The following is a 24143-nucleotide window of genomic DNA, read 5'->3' as shown; positions in this document are numbered from 1 at the left end:
TTTTATTATTTGTAGTGTTCTGTCTGACGACAGGTCCATATGAACAGGATCCTTCCATCCTTTTCTCGGACTGGCACCTGTTCATATACGTTCTTGGCAGATGATCCAGAAGTGGTTTGCCATTGCCTTCTTCTGTGTGTGAATGGAGTAATTGTTGGGATGCCACGGAGGAAAACTCCGTGTTGCCTAGACCACGGCCTTGCCCAACACAAGTTATAAATTCGGGCACCGCCGGGAATCGAACCCGAGACCCCAGGATTACAAGGCCAGCGTTCTAACCGCTAGACCACCTCATCTTATTATTATTTAGTGTTCTGTCTGACGACGGGTCCATATGAACAGGATCCTTCCATCCTTTTCTCGGACTGGGACCTGTTCATATACGTTCTTGGCAGATGATCCAGAAGTGGTTTGCCAATGCCTTCTTCTGTGTGTGTGAATGGAGTAATTGTTGGGATGCCACGGAGGAAAACTCCGTGTTGCCTAGACCACGGCCTTGCCCAACACGAGTTATAAATTCGGGCACCGCCGGGAATCGAACCCGAGACCCCCAAGGATTACAAGGCCAGCGTTCTAACCGCTAGACCACCGTGGCGAATGTTACGTGTATCAAATCAAAAAGTTCTTGACGATGGTGATGAGTCATTTGAATAAAAGTTTTCTTGGACTTTATCCATCGTCTAATAAATAAAACGTTTTATTTACTAGACGATGGATAATATCCAAGAAAATTTTTATTCAAATTTTACGTGTGTTCAAGTGTGCCACATTATGAAGACCTTGAGGGAATCCGTCACTGGTTCGGGAGATCAAACAAAAAGAGATGACACAGGCTGAGTGTTCTGGAAGAGTCGAGGGCAACCCATACCGGCTACTGAAAGCTTCTCTCTCTCTCTCTCTCTCCCACCCACCCCGCAGCGCCGCGGACGGTGGATTTAGAAAGGTTTTCTCCTATAAAAGTAAATGTTATTGTTATGTGGAGTAGCAGGCAGAACCAAACTAATCCATTTCCTGCAGTTCTATTGGGCTTGCACGTCTGTAGTTTTCTCCGGGTATAAACCAAGTTAAGAACATCGTAAGTACCGTTAGGACATTTATAAATCAAATTATTTCTTTTCTTGTTTCTAACGAAGATATCTGACGTCAAAAGTAGTTCGCCCATTCAGTCCCATCATTCCAAGCGGTGATCTGAAGGCCGCCACATCAATTGAGCTGGACACAGGGCCTCCATTTTGCTAATAACAGTATTCACTATAATTTGCATTACTTCATAGATTATTAAGAACAGATTAGATTCGTGAAAGACTTTCTCCGTTGAAAGCGTCTTCAGAACAAAGCGGACGGAGAATCTATTGACGAAACTTCTTAAAGTCCAATGCTACATAATTTAAACATCCAGTAACTATGCATCCCCCTCCCCCCACAGTTTATAATTATGGGTTTCACACGATTCTGTAAAATAAACAGCGAAGGATTAACCAATTGATCTTTGTAATGTTGACGCGATGAGTTTTCATTGCGGTAAGGACTGAATTATTAAAAAAAATAATATTTAGATGAGGCGTTCTTTGCCTGAAGATGGGAACGTATTAAGCATTCGAAACGTCATATAATTTTATAAACTTTGCAACAGAAAATATCCAACCCATATCCCTACAACATTAACCTTCTGCTTTGAACAATTCTGTCGTATGTACATTTATTTTTATTATAACTATTATTATTTAAATTAAATTCGTGCTTTAAAGGGTTAATTACTTACGAAGTGGAACAGATCACGAACCCGACTAATAAATAATAAAAGATGTTTACGTATTTAAACAAACACCAGACTTTGCATTCAACAGATTATCACAAAGCCAGGTAGGACTGCTGGTTTATTGTTTCCGTGTTATCAGCCGAATAATTTAAAATTTTTAACAATTTGCGTTCCGGATATCTGAAGTAATAATAAATAATAATAATATAATATATTTGGTTTAGACTATATACAGAGATCTGTGGCCGCCTAACACCAGGTTTTCACGGCCACAGTCCTTACATACGTAGCACTATTAGCACTACTGCTTACTACAACTATTCACTAATGCTACTCTACGTGACTATTCCTTAATCCCTAATACTATTTACATAACTCTTTCTTATTGTTCTCGTGCCTTCTACCCCAGTGGCAGTTCTAAATTCCTAATTTTGACCTGTCTTTTACATCTTACTTTGTACAGAAATTTCCCTACATCCCTGACCTCCGTGTCATTCGTAGTGCTTAAAATTTTCTTGAAGGCCAACTCCTCGCCAACGGTGAACCACTTGTTCCTCAGGAGCTGTTCCCTCCACCTCCCGGTTTCCGTACACTTTAATAGTATGTGAATCTCGCTTTCTGTCGCCCCACATAAAGGGCATATAAAAAAATGTTCAAGCTTCAGAAACAATTGGTATACCAGGAATTTAAAAGCGCAACCAAGTTTATACGCAGAAATCCTACCAGACGATTTTAAGGGCAATATTCTGTAACCAGCTCCTGCTAATTACAAATCTCATGAAATCGAAACTTTCCTGAACCGATCCAACATCAAAGTTACCTTACCTTCATAAAATACCCACTAGAGGGAAGCACCATCCCTCCGCGTCTCTAATACGACTTTCATAACTCGATGGTTTTGAATGATGGTGGGCTGTCCTTTGAGAATAACAATGCCTTTGAAATAGAGACTTTCAAGATGAGATGGAAAACGCAACAGTTCAAATTTTACTGCGTTCATCGCAAAATACTGTTGTAGAAATCTTAATAAAAAAAACTCGCGTCGTAGCCGCGCGGTCTGAGGCGTCATGCTTCGGACCGGCGCGCTGGTTCGAGTCTCGGTGGGGAGAAGAAATTTTCTCATGAGCTTTCGACCAGTGTATGGGACCGGTGCCAACCCAGCATCGTGAGGAAATTGGGGAGCGTAGTCCGGTCAGGAAAGCTAGTGATGGCTGGGGGTTCGTCGTGCTGACCACACGTCATCCTGTATCTGGTTGGATGATCGTTCACCTCTGCTTAGGCATGTGAACGTGAGGCTTTGGCTCTCTGGAGCTGTTACGCCACGGATTTAATTTTAATTTTAATTTTTTCAACATAGATAGGAAAGGTGCTATGAAGACTCGAGCTAAGACTGATAGTAACAGGAGAATGAAGAAATTTACATAATACTAGTACACAAATAAATTACCCGCCAAGAATGACGGAGAAATCTGAAATAGCAAATAGAATTATTAAATATTTAAATGAGATTCGGCTCCAAAGGGTTATTGAATTATTCTGGATTCCAGAGTGGAACCCACGGAATATTGAAGCTTTTCCGACGTTTCGCCAGCTGTTATATTCAAGGAAATTAAAGTATCGACATCATTAACTTTACGGATAAGGCTGATCCATCTCCTCGGGTTAATCGTCCCTTGTCATGCCAAGGTTTTTTAGGTCGGCCGACTTTCTTCCTTATGGTAACACTAAACTTACTCATGAATGGACTGATTCTCCACTCTGAGAATATAACACCAACTCGATATATCCAGCACAAATATATCAATTAAAGTTACTGAATAATATAAGTATATAATTATTAAAATATAATGAAACTAAGAAGTGTAGAAAACAATTCTTATGTAACAAATGGCTTAGCGCAAATTAGTGATTTGTTAGAAAGTTAATAACAAAACGTATTAAAGAGGCTAACTTAAAAGTGCTGGAATATATACGTATAAAGTTGGATTCAAATGGACGATTGAAGTTAGCAAGATATGTTACGGCACCAGAACATATAACAGCATTTTATTATTTAGCAATAAAAATATTTATACCATCTTCTCTGCTTTAAGAAATTAGCAGACTTAACGCCAAGTTATTCATGTTAAACAGGAAGTCCAAACATGAAGGTAGAAACCTCAAATTTTTTTTATTAAATGTACTTACACGACGCATCTGAGCCCCTCTGCAAGCAATCGTGAAAAACGTGTAGCTAAAATGTAACAGAAGCATTAAGTTTTGGAATGTTACCAGAATTCGCAAAATGAATATGAAATCAAAATCCATTTATGTCACATAAATTATTCCTGCCAACTCCGCAGTAATACATAATTCATACTCATTTTATCAACCTACGTCTTTCAGAAAACGTGAGGAACATAAAGGTGACTGAACACAATCAATCAATCAATCACTGCGACCTCCTGATTCAATTAGACGTTTTTAAACTATGACAAAGTCTGGAGACGCACACAAACAAACCTGTTCCTTCGTCCTTACGATCCGCTGACAAATATTAGACGCATCTAACGACATCGTCTAAACTTCTTTTGAACTTTCGTAACAAACAAACAAACAAAGGAGTTCAGCAAAAAACGCTGTAGAAAAGCTTCAAATCTAATCTGATAACCCAACACTTGCCCTCCCACATCTACGTATGGGTCTCCCAAGTGACCATTATAATTGCAGTAGTGATGGGTCCCAAATCTTGCTGAAATTCCGGTGTTATGTCTGTGTCATGGCTGCCACTGGGGACGAACACCGGGAAACTGTGCCTACCCCCAGCTGCATGAAGAGATAGGCTAGCCCGCAGTGCGAAGAGATGCCGGCTGAGGACAGGAATGGCTTTTCCATGTTCTTGAACTCCCTGGGGACGACGCTGCGAGGCATCGGGAGACGACGTCGCGGTGTTTACAGCCCCGCATGGATCCTCCCCCCCTCCCAGTCCCCCAACAGTCTCTTGCTACCGCAAACATGACCCTAGAAGCCCGACAAACTTAGTACCCGGTTTCCCCTGGCAACTATAATGCGCCGGACGTGTCTTTTCCGCAACGCGACATAGTTCCCGATATTGAACACCGAAAATCAGGCGACTACAGTTCCTTTTCATGCTTTCACGAGCCAATGGCTGCTGAATATCGACACAGCCAGGAGGGCACAACAAGGGTCGAAACGGTTTGGGGCATAATTCAATCAAAATGCGTTCTCTGCTTGGCGTGATGATTTGCGGGGTTGGTGACCGGGTTCCGATTCTCCGGAACTAACAAATTAATTACGGAACTTCGCGCGACTGCACGGATCTGTGCTCAATTTTATCTGTGACTTTTGACAGGACAAATCATTTGTCCTCAGCGAAATCGTAGTTCCATATTCAGGGAGGATAAGCCTTGAAAAAACTATTTTATTTTTATTTTGGTGAAACACTGTCAATCCACGTAATTTGAATTTGTTTCGTTTTGTGGTCGAAACGTTTTAAATTTCGGCCCCAAAAACGGCTATTCCGACTGAGATTTCTTGTGTTTTTCCTCAGTACCTCCAGAAAACGTCAAACTAATAACTCATATTAGGTTATCACTACTTGCTTTCATGTCCCTTCCAATTTATTAATCATAAAACCACTCAACGCTGTATTGTTTGAGCTACTGTCAACGTTGTTAAATAAACAACAGACCAAATTGTATAAATCACACGTTCCCCAAGGCTTGTAGAAAGTAATCGAAATTACATATAACAATTAATTCGCAAATTTCCCAGCCTCACCGGTTGCAAATGTCGGCTTTGCATTGCCCACAGGGACTATAACATCGTATGGGTAAGAAGCCGTACATACGTCACGGTGGTAGACACTCACGCCATAGCCATGGAAACAAAACAAAAACACACCACGTACTGAAACATTTAACACCAGGATAATATTTTTCCCTTAACAAGATTAAAAGAGGCCCCCCCCTCTCTTCGCAGCATGAAATTTCTCATTTTTAACACAGCCAGAACGCCGTAGCGTGATGCATTTGTTCGCTCTGAGGGTGGAGTCCGGGTCTGTAATCCCATGCAGCGGGTTCCCCGGTCAACGTGGAACGTTATTTATGGTTGAAAAGGTTCGCTCCGAGGACTGGGATTTTTGTAACTTCAGAGTGACCCAAGTTTACATTACTTACGAGCAGTCTTCAGTTTCCTTCGAAAACAAGAGTCGTTTTCATCCAGACACACCGTAATATTATTTTTCCATCTCCTTCTGGATCTTCCACTTGTTCTCTTTCTAAGAAACTTCCCAATTAGTATTATTTTGAGAATCATATGAAATCCACGAAGCAGCCTGTAGGTAGAACACAGAGTCATTTCAAATGACAGCATTTAAAATCTTCCAAATTTCATGCAAAATGATTCTGATTATCCTTGTGTTACGTCAATGAGCTACCTAATTGAAATTCGACAACTCTAAAAGCCAACAGAAAATATGAAAGCTCGTGGTGATGTATTTCATGGGTTAACAGACCCTGGTAACAATCCCCAAAAAACACAGCTACAGCCTTACCAAGATAAATTGGTTGTGGCCTACTTTAAAGCACTGTTTTGGTCAGAGAAAATGCAGGAAGGTATCAACGAGACAGCAGATATTTAGGCACAGATTTGAAACCCGGACCTCCCCAATATGAAGTAGGAACGCCAATAATTTAACGCGATGCTCAGCACACAGCCGTGTATCATCGCTGATAACTTTCTACGTATTACAGTGACCCTCGGAACCCAATGAGGCTGTTTAAAGACACGTGGTTGCAACACGTTTCAGAAAATTCACAAATTTTCATTCCGGGTGTCAATGTCGTACCACTCGCTCTGTCAATGTTGAATGACGCTGTGTTATTGGATTAATATCCAAATTGGCCGTAAATTTTAATGTAGTGTTTTTTGTGTTCATACTATGGTCCGCGGCTACCAATGACGTACTACTGGAATAAATAATCAGACCTCAACGGGTTATAAATATCAATAGTGCGTACTGTTGTGGTCAAAGCTAAATTTTTGCAGCCTCAGTGGTTCATCTGTGATCTAATCCCCAGAACTAACACTGAAACAAAAACTCACGTGATTTCATCTACATTTTCCTAAAGGGTTCTGTAACTGATTATGTAGTAAAACTGGTATGATTTCAAAGTTCATTTTAAGAGCCCTTCGGAGTCTCAAGACTCACGGGGAAGAAAGTGGAATATGGCTGGAAACCACGTTGGAAAAAGACAATTCGGATGACCTAAATGAAGATGGGAAGATTTTAGACTAGATTTGAGAGAAAACTATCTACAAGCGCGCTTAGTATCTTAGGTAGGTGACATAATTAACGTTGCAACTTAAGTCGGAAAGTCCCAATGGAGGAAGGTAAAAACGTCGAACAGACAGATAATTTAATTTCGCAGATAGGCCACCAGACTGCGCTGCTATCAAGGGGTGGGTGGGCTTTGTTGTTTGTCGGTGTTTTTACAGAGTTCAGCACGAATTTCGGAGTGTTCTTTGCTTTTTACGTACTAGCAAATGTTTGCACTTGACAGATGTTTAAATTAGACACCCTTCAGCCTGTGACTGCAAAGTCTGAATCCAAACACAGTTACCAATAAAAATGCTTTTACAAGGAAAATATATGGCCCAGAGTTTGAAAATAAAACTCATTTTTGAGGAAAAAAGTCACTTCCATATACACACAGTTTAAATATTTCAAAACGCTACGTAAAAATAAAACTTTCGCGTATTATCAAAATGGAGCTGCCAATATTCTATTTATTCATATCTCTAAAACGGTAAAGCAACTAGCAGAGAATTTTTTTTAATTCAGTATTTAACAAAGAAGACAGAATGCAGGCGTTGATGTAAAGATAATATTAAAAAGTACTTCAGTTGTAAAGATTCTCAGGAATCGAAATCGATTTACGTGCTCCAGAACACGGTCCAGTGCGCGGGTTCTTGTGACCACGGTAAAGAGCCTGATTGTCTGATTTTCCCAAGGACTCCGCTCCATGAAACTTGTAAAAATTATTTATATACCTGATCTGAGGGCAGAAGAATCTGATAACAATACGAGGCAGTCGAATATCTACAGGTACTCTCTACAGGTACATTTTACGAACGCCAAAGAAAGCCGACAAGGGGTGGTTTGCCAGGGCGGTGTCTGTGCGTGGTGTTAACACAAATCGCCTTGAGACAAAGCGGGTGCCCTGACAGCACAGCGCGTCGTGCCCTCAGGTTGCGGCAGGGACAGACAGATCTTCGTCATACTGATACCGAAAGCCGCTATAAGAAGGTTCGCGGACAGCCGATAAGAGGCGGAGCTTCGTGCCGGGGATAACGATCCTTTACAATTAGAACGTAGCGCAATGTTGTTACGAATTATCAAATATGGCCTCAAAATTAAAAATTTGGCTTCTCCCTCCGAGGAAATTGATCATAAGCAAGTATTTACAAAAATAATGACTTTCAGAACTAAAGAGACGCCAACCAACGAACATACAAACCTACCAGAAAACATTACGACCTATTCCAATTCACCGATAACATTTCTCTACATTGACACACTTTAAATTTCCGTCATAGAGAATCTGACATCTTCTTTCGAAGTACTGACGAGGATAAACTGCGGTAAACGTATGGTTAACCCTTTAAAGTACATGGTAACTATATATACCACCTACTTTAACTTTAAAGAACTCCGTATTTTTCCTACAGATCGTTTTTATGGGTTTTGTGTTATTATTATAATAAACAGCGACTATTTACCCAAATAACATAAACCAGTTGGTCGTTGTCTTGGATACGCGTTTTCAAATATTATTTACGTGAACCTATCACACAGGAGGGCAATTTACTATTGCCCTGGACTGTCCCCACTTTTTATCTACATCCCATGGCTCTCATTGGCCAATTCCCACGACCTGTCCATCTCCTACCTCCTAAAAACAAGCAACTTCCCAACATGCCTTACTTCAGCCAAGATAATAGAGGCAGTACGTTCCTCTAAAACGTCGGTAACACAACTTCCACGCGGTTGCAGTAGATCTGTCAAGACACAGTTTCCATTGCAACTATCCTCTATTCTGTCCTTCATAGAATGTTTTCACACACGTTATATATTGTATAAACGCTGGATGTCAAAAATTATTCTTATGTAAGACTTGTCCAAAATCATATAAACGCTATGAAAATTTACAGTGTCCCTATCTGGTGACAAGAAACTGAACTCGTTCCCGATATAGAAAAAACACGTGGAAGTTTTGAGGATATAGAGAGTACAAGAATATGCTCACGGGCCAAACTCGATGTGCGGGCATGTCGGAGTCTGCACAGGCCTGGGATGGTTGTATTGATTCGGGGCGGGGGGGGGGTGGGGGTGGGGGTGGGGGGTGGTATCAGGCAGGAGCTGCTGGACGCATGGCATCATGAATCAGATGTACCTGCGTCTTCGAGACTTGGGGCACGCAGCAGACACTTGTCGAATTACAACTGGCATACTTCTCACGAGGGAAGTTTCCTCCTATACAAAACAACACTTACAGACCCAGCAACTATAACCAACCTCTTAGAGGAATTTCGTGAAGCGGCGACTACAGTCAGACCAATTAACACCGACGAATAATTCCAAAATTTAACAGTGATAATGTTACATGGTTATCTGTAAAGTAAAATAGTGTAACCACAGCTCCTGATGGGTAACAGAGCCAGATGGGCCACGGGTGGGCTGTGAGTCGCCGGTTGAAGACCACTGACATGATCCAAGCTTGAAAGCATACAAACCAGAGATGCGATCTCCCAAAAGCCTCACGCGTAAAGCTCTGTATATCATGAGAACGGCGAAATGAAGTCCCGGACCTTCCAATTACAAGACGTTAAAGCCTTACGGCAGAATGCCCTAGATAATTACAACAGCTACCCCTTGCCTGATTACAGAATTATTCTCATTGTCTCAGGAACCTCGTAATTAAAACAAAAATATCACGCTTTTGGACCACAGGAGGAACTTGAAACTGTGAGCGACTGATAATAATCCATTCGACTGTTAATAACTTAGCCTTCTCCGCGCTGCGAAATACAGAAATAACTTGGTTCCCTTGGAAACGCCCATTGGTTCTACGATAGAATGTCTCTTCCTAATGGTTAGCATTCCACAGTCGTATTCCGGGTTCAAACCTGAGCTCGGAAAGTGGGACAGATTTTAACTGTTGTAATTTTTCCCTTAGTCACGCCAGGGAAATACTGGGATACTGCCTTAAATTTGGCCACGGCCACATCCAATCCAACTCATTATTAGTTAATAAACATCTCGTTTTACGTTAAACAGACCACACATGAACAGCCTTTAGTATAAGTGGAACGTTTTAAATTGAGAATGCGAGAAAACTAAACTTGGGGGGGGGGGGGGGGGAGAGAGAGAGAGACTGGGAAGCTAACTTTTAACTATCTCCTTTTAGACGCTGACAGCCGCTCAGCTAGTCAAAAAATACCCCGCCTCTTGTGTAATCCGAACATTCATTACCGTGTTCACAACAGCTGGTAGCAGAACATCTTCAGCAGATGATTATTTAACTAACTTTCGTTTAATTTGTTATCCTATCACCTGAGCCACCCCCCCCCCCGAGTACTCTCGTCACACGTGGTACCCGGATAAAAATTTCGTAAGCGTTTCTCACATATACCATGCGTGCTACATAAAATTTCCAGATATTTGAACTTCGAAAGTCTTTCACTTTATTACAACTTCGTCCAAGGAAGAAAGTAAATTGTCCCAATACGTAATTAAACATAATGATTTGATGATATAAGCAGGAGTAAGGGGTAAATCCACGCATTCTCAATCTCTGCAAAACACGAATAGTGGAAAACAACTTCAAGCTCCGTCCATCTTAGTCAGTGGAACAACCCAACGTCCCCAGTGTGCAGAGTCGATCTGGATGGGGTGGCGAATAACATTTTCTCACATCAATGATAACGCCACGGTGGTCTAGCGGTTAGAACGCTGGCCTTGTAATCCTGGGGTCTCGGGTTCGATTGCCGGCGGTGCCCGAATTTATAACTTGTGTTGGGCAAGGCCGTGGTCTAGGCAACACGGAGTTTTCCTCCGTGGCATCCCAACAATTACTCCATTCACACACAGAAGAAGGCAATGGCAAACCACTTCTGGATCATCTGCCAAGAACGTATATGAACACGTCCCAGTCCGAGAAAAGGATGGAAGGATCCTGTTCATATGGACCTGTCGTCAGACAGAACACTAAATAAAAATACATCAATTATCCGGAAATGTTCGTCACAAGAAAGCAATTAACTGAGCTCTAAAACTTTCAAATTGTCTCTCTTTCAGGCGCCATATTTGAGCAGGGTACCGACGAGGTGCAGTCAGCCTTCAAGTTCGCCATGTTGAATCACAATCAAAATATCACAGCTCGTCGCTTTGAACTCCATTCGTATGTGGACGTCATCAACACTGCAGATGCGTACAAGCTGTCCCATCTGAGTAAGTTGTCTGCATGCTCTGTTTTCCTTTCTGTTCTTGTAAGAGGATCCAAAACGAAAGGTCTGTCTGAATCCTTATTCTAAAGAGTATAAAGCACGATATGCACCTCACCCCATCAGGAGGGCCACGCAAACCATCAAGCGGTCACTTATTGTAAGCATCAATTTACTTGGAAGTCTTCACTCCGAAGTAGACATTTTGGCTTGGCTCGGCTCGTCACGGCTTGGTTTATGCAACGGTACGGAACGGCAGTGCATTTATCCACCGGTAAGAAAACATTCTGAGACGCAATTTTCGATCTATCGTTACTCTTACACAATGCTCGAACTGTGCTTGTGACTGATAAATGTTATTTCGAATGAGGGCAGAGGGCGACATATAAACTTTCCACCCTAATGGGTCCTCTTCATCAAAATTTTTAGATAAATGTCGTGGACAATAATTAGAATCCGTCTAGTTTAAACCTGGTCACACAATATCAGAGTACAACAAATTTATTCCAATTCAATAAAAGTTCAAATTTTGTGCTGCTTTGTTGATTGTTCAAATGATTCATCTAAATATTCATTTCAGTTCAGCAAGTTCATCCAATCTTTTAACATAAAGATTTATGATATAGAAATTTTGTAATAAATCTACTTCTCATTCACTTTCCCTGAAGTCTTATCAGAATTATTACACTTTTGAAATTACTATATTTTATATTTGACACTTCTAAGCAGCAAGATAAAATATTCGATCAATCCTACTGATTGTTAAAAATGTATCTGTATTATATATTTTCTTAATATTTCTACCACCGATTTAAATAGAAGTATTTACACTCACCAAGCAGAAGTTTCTGTGTTGAGTGACGTAGAACTTTGATGTGGATCCCAGAATCTCTTTAGGTCGACCCTGAAAATGACAATTGAGAAAATATTGCATCTAGTTTTGAGTGTGTTCAAAGCAGAACGAAAAATGAAGAACTTGAGCAAATTATTTAACATACCTGAAACAATTAAGACGGGAAATTTTGATTTTCTCAACGAGAAGCCCTTTGGGCTATGACAGAGTCTACGATTCTACAAGAAGTGAAACACCAAACTTCGAGAAAGTTTATCTTTTGTCTGATGTGCGGTTAACATTCAAGTTACTACAAATGACTTACGGAACATAACACGATTACCTTCTGGGTTGTAGCGCCGTGTACTCTGGTACAAATTTACCGACGTTTCAGAGGTGCTTGCTGCCCTGACAACGGAGGCAGCATGGACCTCTGAAATGTCAATAAAATTCTACCAGACTATACGGCGCTGCAACCCAGAAGACAGCCATCTTCAGACTCACCGCCGTAAATACCTCAAATCCTACTTATGGATAATTCGCTTTATCTCTGCAACATCTTCAATAAAATATCACACGAAGCAGAATGAAAAGGTTCGTTGAATAAATAATTCATTCACTTCTGTTAATGGCTTGGTGTAACACGTCTAGAAGGCTCAGAGACGAATGAATTCTCGTAGATCTTCCTAAATTCTGTCAGAATTATCGTCAGTATTTATTTCGTGATGATAATGGGATGAAATCATAAATCATAAATCACAATTAATAATAATTAAATTCAATAATTCTTTATTATTATTGTGCTGCCAATTAGATATAGCAGAACACAGAAACATAAGAACACAATAATAAATACAGAAATGTAACAACAAGGAGATTATAAAAAAAATACGTAAGTGTAGAGGACATTTGCCACGGTGGTGTAGCGGTTAGAACGCTGGCCTTGTAATCCTGGGGTCTCGGGTTCGATTCCCGGGGGCGCCCGAATTTATAACTTGTGTTGGGCAAGGCCGTGGTCTAGGCAACACGGAGTTTTCCTCCGTGGCATCCCAACAATTACTCCATTCACACACAGAAGAAGGCAATGGCAAACCACTTCTGGATCATCTGCCAAGAACGTATATGAACAGGTCCCAGTCCGAGAAAAGGATGGAAGGATCCTGTTCATATGGACCTGTCGTCAGACAGAACACTAAATAAATAAAATAATAATAGAGAACATTTATACATAAACGCAACTAATAATAGGTTAAACAAATCGAGTAAGATGGGAAAAATTTCATGACCAAGTGAACGATTACTGGTCTCAAAAAGGTCTCCGTTCAACGCAGATAGAGCAGTTTTTCACAGTGCCATTAAACACTATCCGTCAGTCACCAGAAACTTTATATCTTACTCACTAAACGGCTTAAGCTTTGTCCAGTGTATGGATGGTCGGAACGTAGCGGAACAGACGTGTGATTAAGCAATTTACTACTGGAACGTCTCCCCTGTACTAAAAAGGACGCAGACAATTGATGAGTAGCAGGAAAGATGCTGCCAGGTTTACAGCCACGTCCCGCGACTCGATATATATACAGGGTGTTCAAACACTGGTTTCACAGCTGAACTGATCTGACCCTACCCTCTCTATGAGAGACAGCAGCTAGCTTCTTAAACTGAGATTAAATTCTGTTCCCGAAAAAGCGCAATCTTTTTGCAATCCAACCCGTTCCGCGGACAACCTGAATGAAGCTCATCATAGACCACGTTTTGGAAAAATCTACTCCCATCCCCAAAACCCCGGGGCGCCATTGGCTCAGCGAGTCCATGAGGATGTGTGAACGCGACAAAAGTCAGCGCCCAGGTTCGGCTGTCCAGCCTATAACCAGTCACTTTATTTATTCTGAAAACGTATAAATCTGTGTCTTACAGATTACGAAATGCCCTGTACGTCTGGTAGTGCCGCGAGACAAGATAATCCGTGACGTATATGCGGTTCTCCGATATCCGGTAATTTTTTTCCCCGTTCACGGATTACCGGAAAGATCTTGGAACACCGAATGCCCACAGTAAATGGAGAACCGCCACTGTAGACCTACCAATCAATCAAACAGGAAAACTTAAGAGGTAAAAGTGTCAGTAGTTAAAATGCTGAGTAACCCAACCTATCGACAGATCGCGCTGTTGAGAAACGAAAAGCTGTCCTATACAGAACGGATAGGAATCAGATATTCAATGCCGGCGCCTTGAAACCACGAAACAAATTCTGTGTCATGGCGACTGGCTGAGTTTGCTCAATTCTACGAAAACTAAACCCCACTGAAGCACACAAGACAGACAGACAGATCGTCCCATCAGTTCGGAACAAGCGATAAACTCGGTTGTTTGGTAATATTAGGAAATGAAGCTTCTATCTGAATATGGTTTAATACATTTTCAACATTTACCAAAACACAGAAAATAAAATTATTTTATATCAGCAATAATGCAGTATCCACGAAAGAATATCTGTATTATAAATTTATATATGATAATATTCAAATTACAGGTTGGAATATATGCCGAATTACAAAACACATCAAAATAAAAAAATAATACTTTTACAAGTTCAACAACTGTTTAAATGCAAACTTCCCTGCAAAATATACGCTATAAATAGACTCTCAAGGCCAACTTAAACAGACCTTTCGACTTTTGCTGAGAACTGTACCATAATACGTTGTAGTTTCGGGAAATGTTAAGTGAGGACAGAGAGACTTGTTGGCTGTGGGCATGTTAACTGTGTTAAAGCTCTGTTTACGAGGGTCAGAGTGCGTGTTAGTGCATGCATCTCTGCGCATGAGCTAATGCAAAGTACACTCTTGTCACATCCAAATCCCTGCAATGTTTCCATCATGTTCCTCGGCGTTCGAAGTCCGATTAAGTTCGATGAACTATGAAGAAATTTAAATTTACTTGTAAGCTACAATCTTATTATCTTAAGACGGCCTCTGCACAGCGCCAGAGGAGTGAGAAGATTAAAGTAGTAAGGGGGAGGGAAGGAGACGTAGATCTGGAAGGAAACAATCTATAATTATCACACGATTTACCGGTTTCTCCGTGGCATCCCAACAATTACTCCATTCACACACAGAAGAAGGCAATGGCAAACCACTTCTGGATCATCTGCCAAGAACGTATATGAACAGGTCCCAGTCCGAGAAAAGGATGGAAGGATCCTGTTCATATGGACCTGTAGTCAGACAGAACACTAAATAAATAATATAATAATATATACGAGATATCAGCACTGTAAACCCACCATATTCTCGCGCGTAACAATGAGCTGTCAAGCTTTTGAGAATGGACTCTCCCTACATTACTGCGCAGCCAAACTGTCATCCACAAGTTAGCAGGACTGTACACCATGCCTGAGCTGCAAAGCGTAGTGATTATTAAAAGCAGCATGGAAGCATCTGCGCAGTCTTGGATTAATTTCGCTAGTGGTAATATCATCCATAGGGAAGAGAACAGATTCACGAACTCTGATAACAAAGTACCGAGAAGATGTGGACCAAAGAGTTTTGCAGTAACAGAAATTATCAGAAAATTACGAGTGACACTCTTTACAGTCTGAACAATAAAATATTCCGATAAGATGTGACGTCATGAATTAGCGTTATATTCAGTTGACTGTTTTCAATTTACGGGGAGTATTTAAGTTTTGTAGTCAGACCGAATTTTGCAAATAAAGAAATTGTTCCTCACCAACATAAACGTCGTAAAGTGTACTGGTCCGGACTGAACAATCAGCGAATGGTTCTGACACTATAATGCGAGAAAATGGGGTGAGAGGGTGGGGGTAAAAACAATGCAGACAGAGGAGAAGAGAGAAAGTAGCTAAGAATTTGCAAACGGAGACTAAAATATCTCAAGAGACGTCACGCCTGGAATGGGCCAATCCCAAAGTTGTTTCAGTTCAAAAGAATTTTAACTCTTCATTTCACTCTACTCATAGAAATAATATTTAAAAGCTCGGTTCTTACCTCAAAGAAAACAAAGCATCTCCATTACAAAGACGAGTAAGTTCAATGCTCTTAAGGTGAATAATCGCTGTTTATTCCGATAAAATAGAATACCCATAAATACCACATGGGCGAAAAACACAGAGTTATTTAATACTGAACCAAGCGGTAAACATAGCTATCATTTTTTTAATACGTATATCAAAATTTTAAAAAGGAGGACGTCATAATATATTTCCAAACCTTGTTTGTTTCATTCGCGTGATAGATGTGTCACGTTATTTCAGATCCACTATTACAGGTAATAAAAAAATCAGCTTTTAAAATGTTAATAGTTTTGTTTATCTTGACAATTCGTAACATATATGCAATAATATTATTGGCCCATAATTCCTTTTGACATCATACTAAGCTAAAACCTTGTATCTTAATTAATCACTGGACGACATAATATTAAAAGAGTGGGGCTTCAGACCAAACATTTATCTTAAAATCACAACTTCCGACTGCTAAAATTTGATAAATTTCCAGGACCATCAAGTGTAAGTACGGTGTTCCTAATTGATATCAGCCATCAGCTCGTACTACCATTAATCTTGGTTGAATCACAGTAAACTGATTTCAGATGTAAATAAATGCGTATACATGAAATCACTCGGATACCTAACGACAGAAAATTAACACAAATTGTGACGTTGAATGGTGACTGAATGCACCGGGAAACACATCTAGACAAAACAATAAATGTTGTTATACCTCGAACGGTTTAATGTCTTCAATCCAATACGTGTTACAAACAACCACAGCTGCTAAGATAGTATAATTGCGTCATATTTTGAATCAAATATTAAATTAATTATTCGGTTTTGTCCGTCTAATCACAATTATATTTAAAATTTACAAATAAGATAATTAAAATATCATTTTATGTTCCACATCGAATAATCGATTTACATTTGGAACATTTTTTTACAACATGTTTCGGTTTCATCGAACCATCTTCAGGTGTAAAATTATATCAACAAACTTAAAACTCAATTACAACCAGAAAACATCACCAGAAAGCTACACAACAGAAATTGTAATTTGAGTTTTAAGTTTGTTTATATAATTTTACACCTGAAGATGGTTCGATGAAACCGAAACATGTTGTAAAAATGTTCCAAATGTAAATCGATTATTCGATGTGGAACATAAAATGATATTTTAATTATCTTATTTGTAGATTTTAAATATAATTGTGATTAGACGGACAAAACCGAATAATTAATTTAACCACAGCTGATTCTATCACAGAAATGAAGGAGATTATTAATCTGTCACTTGCTTCACTCTTGTGCCAAAATTCCATTTCCAAGTGTTTAAACAAATCTTTACGAAGGATCCTGACTGAAAGACGATATCTGTCAGTAGGTAGGGACGTGGTAGGAGACGTCTGTACGCCAAAGACGTGATAAAGGAAGTCAGATTAGTGCGAAATACCGAGCTAGTGCGTTCCGTAAACACAAAATCTCGCAGACGAGAGAGGAAGGAGTAACGAGAAAGACAGTAGATTGTCCTGAGTGGCAACAACACAACATTTCTCAAAATCGACGTCAAACGTTTTCCCTAGAATACGAAACGCCATACACAAACATCACAATAAACGATATTCAGTGTGTACTTCGACGGCAATTACACCCTTAAATCACTGATTTGTGGGTAAAAACGCTGACTTCGGTCGGAAAATCGCGTTCCTAATTTGCAATAAGCTAACGTCGGGCACTGATACATCTATTATGCACTACACGGACACAAACTCGGGTCCGAATATTCTCGTCATACGAATGGAATATTAATTAGAATTCCGTGACAAATTCGATATTGTTGCTCATATTGACGAACTGCCCTATCACAAACTACATTAACGTTTGGAGACACGAAAATGTTGGCAACATTCACATTTTATTTATACCAAAAAAAAGTCTAATATTATAAATAGCGAAACTTTGACCTTCAGTTACAAGAACATTCCGACTTTCTCACAAGGGAGACTTAGAAAGTCAGGATGTCTTCCGATGAGCTGCCCTGTGCAGTCTGATAGACTAACTGCTGTCTTCCGGGTTGTACCGCCGTGTTTTCCGGTACAACTTTACTAACGTTTCATTGCGATGAGTGTACTCATAGTCCTGATTACTGAGGCAGCAACGACCTTCCGAAACGTCAGAAACATTCTACCAGATTACACGGCGCTACGGCCCAGAAGACAGCAGTCATCATCATATAGCCCTGAAGATAGAAGCAGTGTGTTCCTCCGAAACAGTCCACGGGGCGACACGATCCAAAAGACCACCATGGGCAATCATAATGCGGCCCCTCGCTCCGCATGTTCTGGAAAGAGGAGCAGTGAACCCGAGACGCGCGCCTTTGCCCCTGACAGGTGCTTCCCCGAGGCAATGCCAGTTCCGGTTGCAGTGACGAGACAAACCGCGGTACGGCCAGATCAATTAGTCGAATTTAAAAGTGACGCACGCGCAGGGCTTCGCCGGAAATCAATGTGTTCGATCTGGTGGCCGGCCATCCCACGGCGGTCAGCGTGCCGATATCAGCCCGCGGCACTCACTCACTGTCCGCTTCAAATCATGACGCTTCATGTAAACACTTTTCTCTGAGCAGAAATCTTTTCGTTCATGAAAAGGCTTTTAAACATCCATCCATTTGTATTCGCTGCGCCAATGACAGGGTAGTCCGGTTTCTTCCGTATCCCTTCCGGTTCATCAATCACAATCACCTTATCATCGACGCTCTGCAGAACTCAGATAAAATCATAATTGATCAATATAATTTTGCGAGTCTGGTCTTGTCCTACGTTAATTTAACGACACTTTCAACAGTTCAGGTTTGCGTAAGAAAATAACAGTGGCGTACTATCTCAGAATTTAACAGGAGGGACTGAGGAAAACCACAAACATCCTTAAACAGGATAGCCGGTCTCCGGCCTCAATTTTAATTATGTTCCTACGTCAAAGCAAAAACCTGAAATCTCACTTCGTAAATTACTGGTTGTGAGAGTCTCATAACACAGAGCAATGGTGATGGGTTTTTATCTCGGATGGAGATATGAACCCAGAAATCTCCATATCCGTTCCGTATTCAGCGTATGAAGAAGTATTCTTAACAGGAGCACAAGATACAAGTTTCGGAAAGAGCCCTCGGTAACCGTGCTGCCCCAAGCTGGTCTCGACGTGGTGTCTCTGCCAAAAAAAGAACCCGGTTCCTTAAGCCCCGTTGCGAATAAAACAACTTCATCTGGAACTACATAAAACGTCTTCCGGAGGATCGTGTCTCAATAACTGTCCCTGAAATGAGGCTACCCCGAAGACAAAGGCGATACGTTCCTCTATAAAGGTCGTAACCATCTACAAAAGCACATTGCGTCACTACGAATACCACAGTCGATAATTTCACCTTTTCGGGAAACTCAAATCTCATCCGTTCTATTTTTCTGCAAACTATTCTAGAGATTCCTACGAAATATGAAGAGCAGTTGATAGAAAATGTTGAACACTCCAGTCCTCGTAAAGGAAACATCAGGAGAATTTCCAGTCTTGGCAATGTTACTATTCGCGGTAGGATACCCCCCCTTCTGATATATTGCACTCATGCTTGTAACCATACGAATTCTGTCACATTAAATCATCATATAAATCCGTACATTGGTAAGTGAATTTAAAAGTAATCTGATTTACAGAAACCGTGTCGCCTGGGGCCAGAACACATTCAAATGCGAATTTGTGATCTTCATCTGACAACGCGGTGGTTGGCCGTCGACTCTACATACATCTAATTCTTGATTTAAAATACGGGAGAAATATCGTTACGTTTTTGACCACTATTGGACCATCTCCAACGTCGAGTAGAGAGAGAAATTACTTTTTTTAAAGTTGGACATCTGATGCCAAACATGCTTCAGTAAATCGAAGTAAAACTGACGATGAATTTAATCGAGAGTTTATTTTGGCACTCCATTTCACGTGCAGTGCGGATTTCTTACAATAAAATGAACATTAAAATCACTACATCTTAATCTGAAGCTGTTGAAGTCAACAAGCCAAGGGTTAGCTGTTTAAATTGGCAACTCGTCTGTTTTTTTATATACTAAAAGTGTCTGTGTGATGACAGGAATTACATGACCGCAATATCGCACCCCCCCCCAACCCCATCGCTGCCTCTTTCTGTGACTGTACCGTTAACTGGCGTTGTCAACCGAATTCGAGCAATTAAAAGTGACAAATGAACATCGTGGCTTGCGTGCTGCCAGCTCACGGGAGTCGCGACTGTGAAATGTTTGTTATGACCGCGTTGCTTTCGACGTAAAACGTTCCGACAAAATTGCGACGAAGCGTGGAATCACGTATCGTTTCGAGAGTCGATTCAACTGCGCTTTAAAAATTGTTCTACTTTAAGTAAAAAAAAAAGTGACAGTGGAACCACGGTTCCGGAGGATTTGACGTAAATACGTCTATACGGAAACGAAGTTTATATATTGGCTTTATTATAAATATTTCCTTTATACATGCTTTACAATTGAGTAAAGTTTGATTAAGACTTTGCTTATTCAACTTGAATTAATTACGCTTAAGATGGGTCTGTGGTAGCTGAATGTAAGGTAATGTAATGTAAGTTAAGGTAAGGTAAGGTAATGAAATGTTTTATAGGTAACAACAATGCCGAGTAAACACGACTTTTACGTTTTCCCTTTTCGTTACAATTTTTTGCCGAATGACCCTTCCTTATAGACGTATTTACGTCAAAAAATTTGCGCGTGAACCTGATACGGCGACATGAAAAAAACAAATACTGTTGTTTTGCCAGCAGAGAGTTGTCCAACTCTAAGGCGTTGAGGTGAAATTTCGAATTGGTTCGGTGCAGGAACACGAGATTTCAAAAATCGGAAACGTAAAACAAAATTAATTTTTAGACGTCATACGTTCTTCCCATAACTTTTTGTTATGAGTATCGATTCTCAATTTTCAGGTTTCACACATTTCATAGGGCCTCCTACACCATGATCCAGTCTGAATTTCTTAACAATTTGCCCTCTTGACACTGAACTAACAACAACAAATAATTAAAAATAATATTTATAAATAATACCGGTCTTTTAACAACATTTACGTTCCTCATCTAGGCATTATTTTATAAGTATTCAATATTCTTCCGTAGATTAATATCCACTTCCTATAAATATTCTATCCTCGAATTTATTAATATGCAACAATCTGAACGAGGTTATAATCCGACGTCCACTGTAATTATCGAATTATCGATTCAGTTATATGTAACCCATTGGATTTTGGAATAATGAATTCCAATGTGACCATCAGGACATTCTGCATGACAAAAGTATGTTCAATATCGATAACAGAACATGCGTTTGGAATTGAATTGCAGTATCCAATATATTACACTTAATATAAACAGAAAGCCTAATAATGACATGTGATACAAAGCTTGTTTCGTTTTTAGGAGAATGTTCTGCTAGTTCGCATTGATATTGTTGCTGAAAGCTTGTTTTGTAACTTTCCTGGTCTAGCGGTTAGAACGCTGGCCTTGTAATCCTGGGGTCTCGGGTTCGATTCCCGGCGGTGCCCGAATTTATAACTGTGTTGGGCAAGGCCGTGGTCTAGGCAACACGGAGTTTTCCTCCGTGGCATCCCAACAATTACTCCATTCACACACAGAAGAAGGCAATGGCAAACCACTTCTGGATCATCTGCCAAGAACGTATATGAACAGGTCCCAGTCCGAGAAAAGGATGGAAGGATCCTGTTCATATGGACCTGTCGTCAGACAGAACACTAAATAAATAATAATAATAAATAATAATTTATATAAAATATATGACAAGGAAGTTAATTCAAATGGTGAATACTACTTACAAAATAATGAATACAGAGAAGTTCACGTAAATAACAGTGAAACTTTTGCGACCGAACACAACAGATCTTACTTGCAACTGCGCTAATATAACGTGGCTGTGACGACATTATCAGTTTTAGCTGACAAATATTACACCCACGCCCTCATAATCGAATTAAAATAAGACACAACAAAGTATAGAAAATCTTGTTTCGGTAAGTAGGTCTAATTTCAAAAGGTCTCCCCGTGGTTTCCGAAAAAAAAAAAAAATATTTCTCGTAACAGAAACTACTTTTAATTAACTACACCTTCCATCTATTACTCTATTTTTCATAACCCAAACCAATCTTACTTTTAAGTTCGCGGTTTCAGGAACCGATATTTAAAGCCAGCATCATTGCCCCCAGCGTTCCCTTCCACTGACACACACGAACATTATCGGTTTCCCATCCAGCATTACATAATACTGGCGTGTTACGTTTGAGACCGTCAGTAATATTTCTTTTCCCACGTCATTGCCATTCGGTTCTGTTCTTTCCAGCTATAACTGGGGGGTGGGGGTGGGGGTGGGGGTGGGGGTTGAATTTGTCGATTACGCTGCCACAGAACGCAAGGACTAATGCCTGGGTTCCAAAGCCCCGTGTTACAATGGAAGGATGGCTAATGGCGCAAAGACTTCTCCAAGACGCGAGAGTAAAGGAAAAACATATAAAAGAGTACATGGAAGGAAAAGAGAAGTTTGACGTGATAAATCTCCTGGACTCATCTGTTGCGGCGTATTTTATAAAATCCTCTTCGTCCAATAGAATTCCTCAGGAGTCATCTGTCTTCATTATACAAGGACAGTAAGTCGCAGTGAACCAATTTAGTATCATTTTGGTCCGCGAAGATTGTAATTTGAGTTTATTCGGTAACGTGCCCTAAGTGTTCGCAAAACAGACCCGCGTGTCTTAAGGATACTGCTAATAGAAATCCACTGAAAAACTTTTTGCAAACATAATTTTGACCTGTTCGGTTGAATGTCAGTGTTTGCACAACGTTAGTTGCCTTGTTAACGATGTAACAACCTTGCAAATTAGAGGCTGTAATTGAAATCTCGCAGACAGCTGTCTGCTACGTCAGTAACACAGCACGTTGCAAATGGATTACTCTGCAGGAGAAAGTTTTCAACAGAAATCGAAATGTTGACTGTTACTTATGAAAATTCACCCCCAAAATTTTTATGTCAGTGCCAAAACTACTACTGTCACACCAGCCACTGGTAATAAACATTCCAATTAGTTAATTATCGTTTTGTTTTTAAGTTTGATCTGATTTTTAATTATTTAAATTTTAGAACACTTCATCTCAGACGACATCTTGATGCTGAATTTTTTTACGAGTGCATACAAATAGAAATAAATTTTCATTCCCGTGCCTACAAGACAAAATAATGTTCTACTTTAAGCGCGGGCAGTGACGTGAGAAACATTCCTTTATTTTCGATATAAATTAACTGAGGAATTACGAATGACAACAGAATAGTTATTTTGTACGTCTACATTTACAGGATAGACGACCGGGGTTCGATCCCCGACGGGGGCAGAGGATTTTTCCTCTAGCCTCTGGGGCCCACCCAGCCTCCTCTACAATGGGTACCGGGGTCCTTTCCTGGGGGTAAAGCCGGCCGGGGCGTGATGCTGACCACTCACCCCCATCTAGTGCCGAGGTCAACGAAGAGAGGAGCTATACCTCCATTCCCCCCAAGCGCCTACATGGCGTATAGCGGGACAAACTTTACTTTACTTTACATTTAAAGGAACAGCTGAAACCACCAAAGAGCATAGCGATTTTATTCAGCGAACAAGTGAAATCTTATTAAAAGACATTGGCTACAGAGCAGTAGGTAATATTATTCTTGGCGTAAATTAGATTTCCAGATTTCGTGTGGGCTGTGCGCGGCCCGTGGTATGGCGATAATGCTCTTGGGGTAGCAACGGCTCTCAAAGTAGAGTGTCAATATTGAGAGTTGCCCCTTGAGACGTGCTGGGTATACAACCCGTCAGGCACACCTGTTGCCCGCACTATGAACACCTGTAGTGATCTTGGACGCTCTGCAAAACACTCGCGAAACAAAGTGGTTCACAAAAAGACCACTTCATAACTCGTGCTTCTTTGC

The 24143-nt window shown here is 40.5% G+C and overlaps 1 protein-coding gene and 1 long non-coding RNA gene across 3 annotated transcripts in view; one reads left to right on the top strand and one right to left on the bottom strand.

Annotated features, from left to right (window-relative positions):
* Window positions 1-24143, top strand: part of LOC110829553 (glutamate receptor 1-like) — a 166604-nt gene that overhangs the window by 32739 nt on the left and 109722 nt on the right. For both annotated transcript variants that reach the window (XM_087346211.1, XM_087346212.1), the window contains exon 2: window positions 11121-11273. In XM_087346211.1, coding sequence (XP_087202337.1) covers window positions 11121-11273 — 153 coding nt within the window. The remainder of the gene's footprint in view (window positions 1-11120; window positions 11274-24143) is intronic.
* Window positions 12129-24143, bottom strand: part of LOC147874174 (uncharacterized) — a 128101-nt gene continuing 116086 nt past the window's right edge. Inside the window, exon 3 of the long non-coding RNA XR_015534453.1 lies at window positions 12129-12170. This is a non-coding gene — a long non-coding RNA (uncharacterized LOC147874174). The remainder of the gene's footprint in view (window positions 12171-24143) is intronic.

Source organism: Zootermopsis nevadensis, unplaced genomic scaffold (genome assembly GCF_977971745.1).
Source record: "Zootermopsis nevadensis isolate Lab colony 2312 unplaced genomic scaffold, Znev_1.0 Znev_ptg000010l, whole genome shotgun sequence".
In the NCBI taxonomy this organism is placed as follows: domain Eukaryota; kingdom Metazoa; phylum Arthropoda; class Insecta; order Blattodea; family Termopsidae; genus Zootermopsis; species Zootermopsis nevadensis.
The sequence above is the reverse complement of the archived record's forward strand: the minus strand, read 5'-3'. Positions and strand labels throughout refer to the sequence as shown.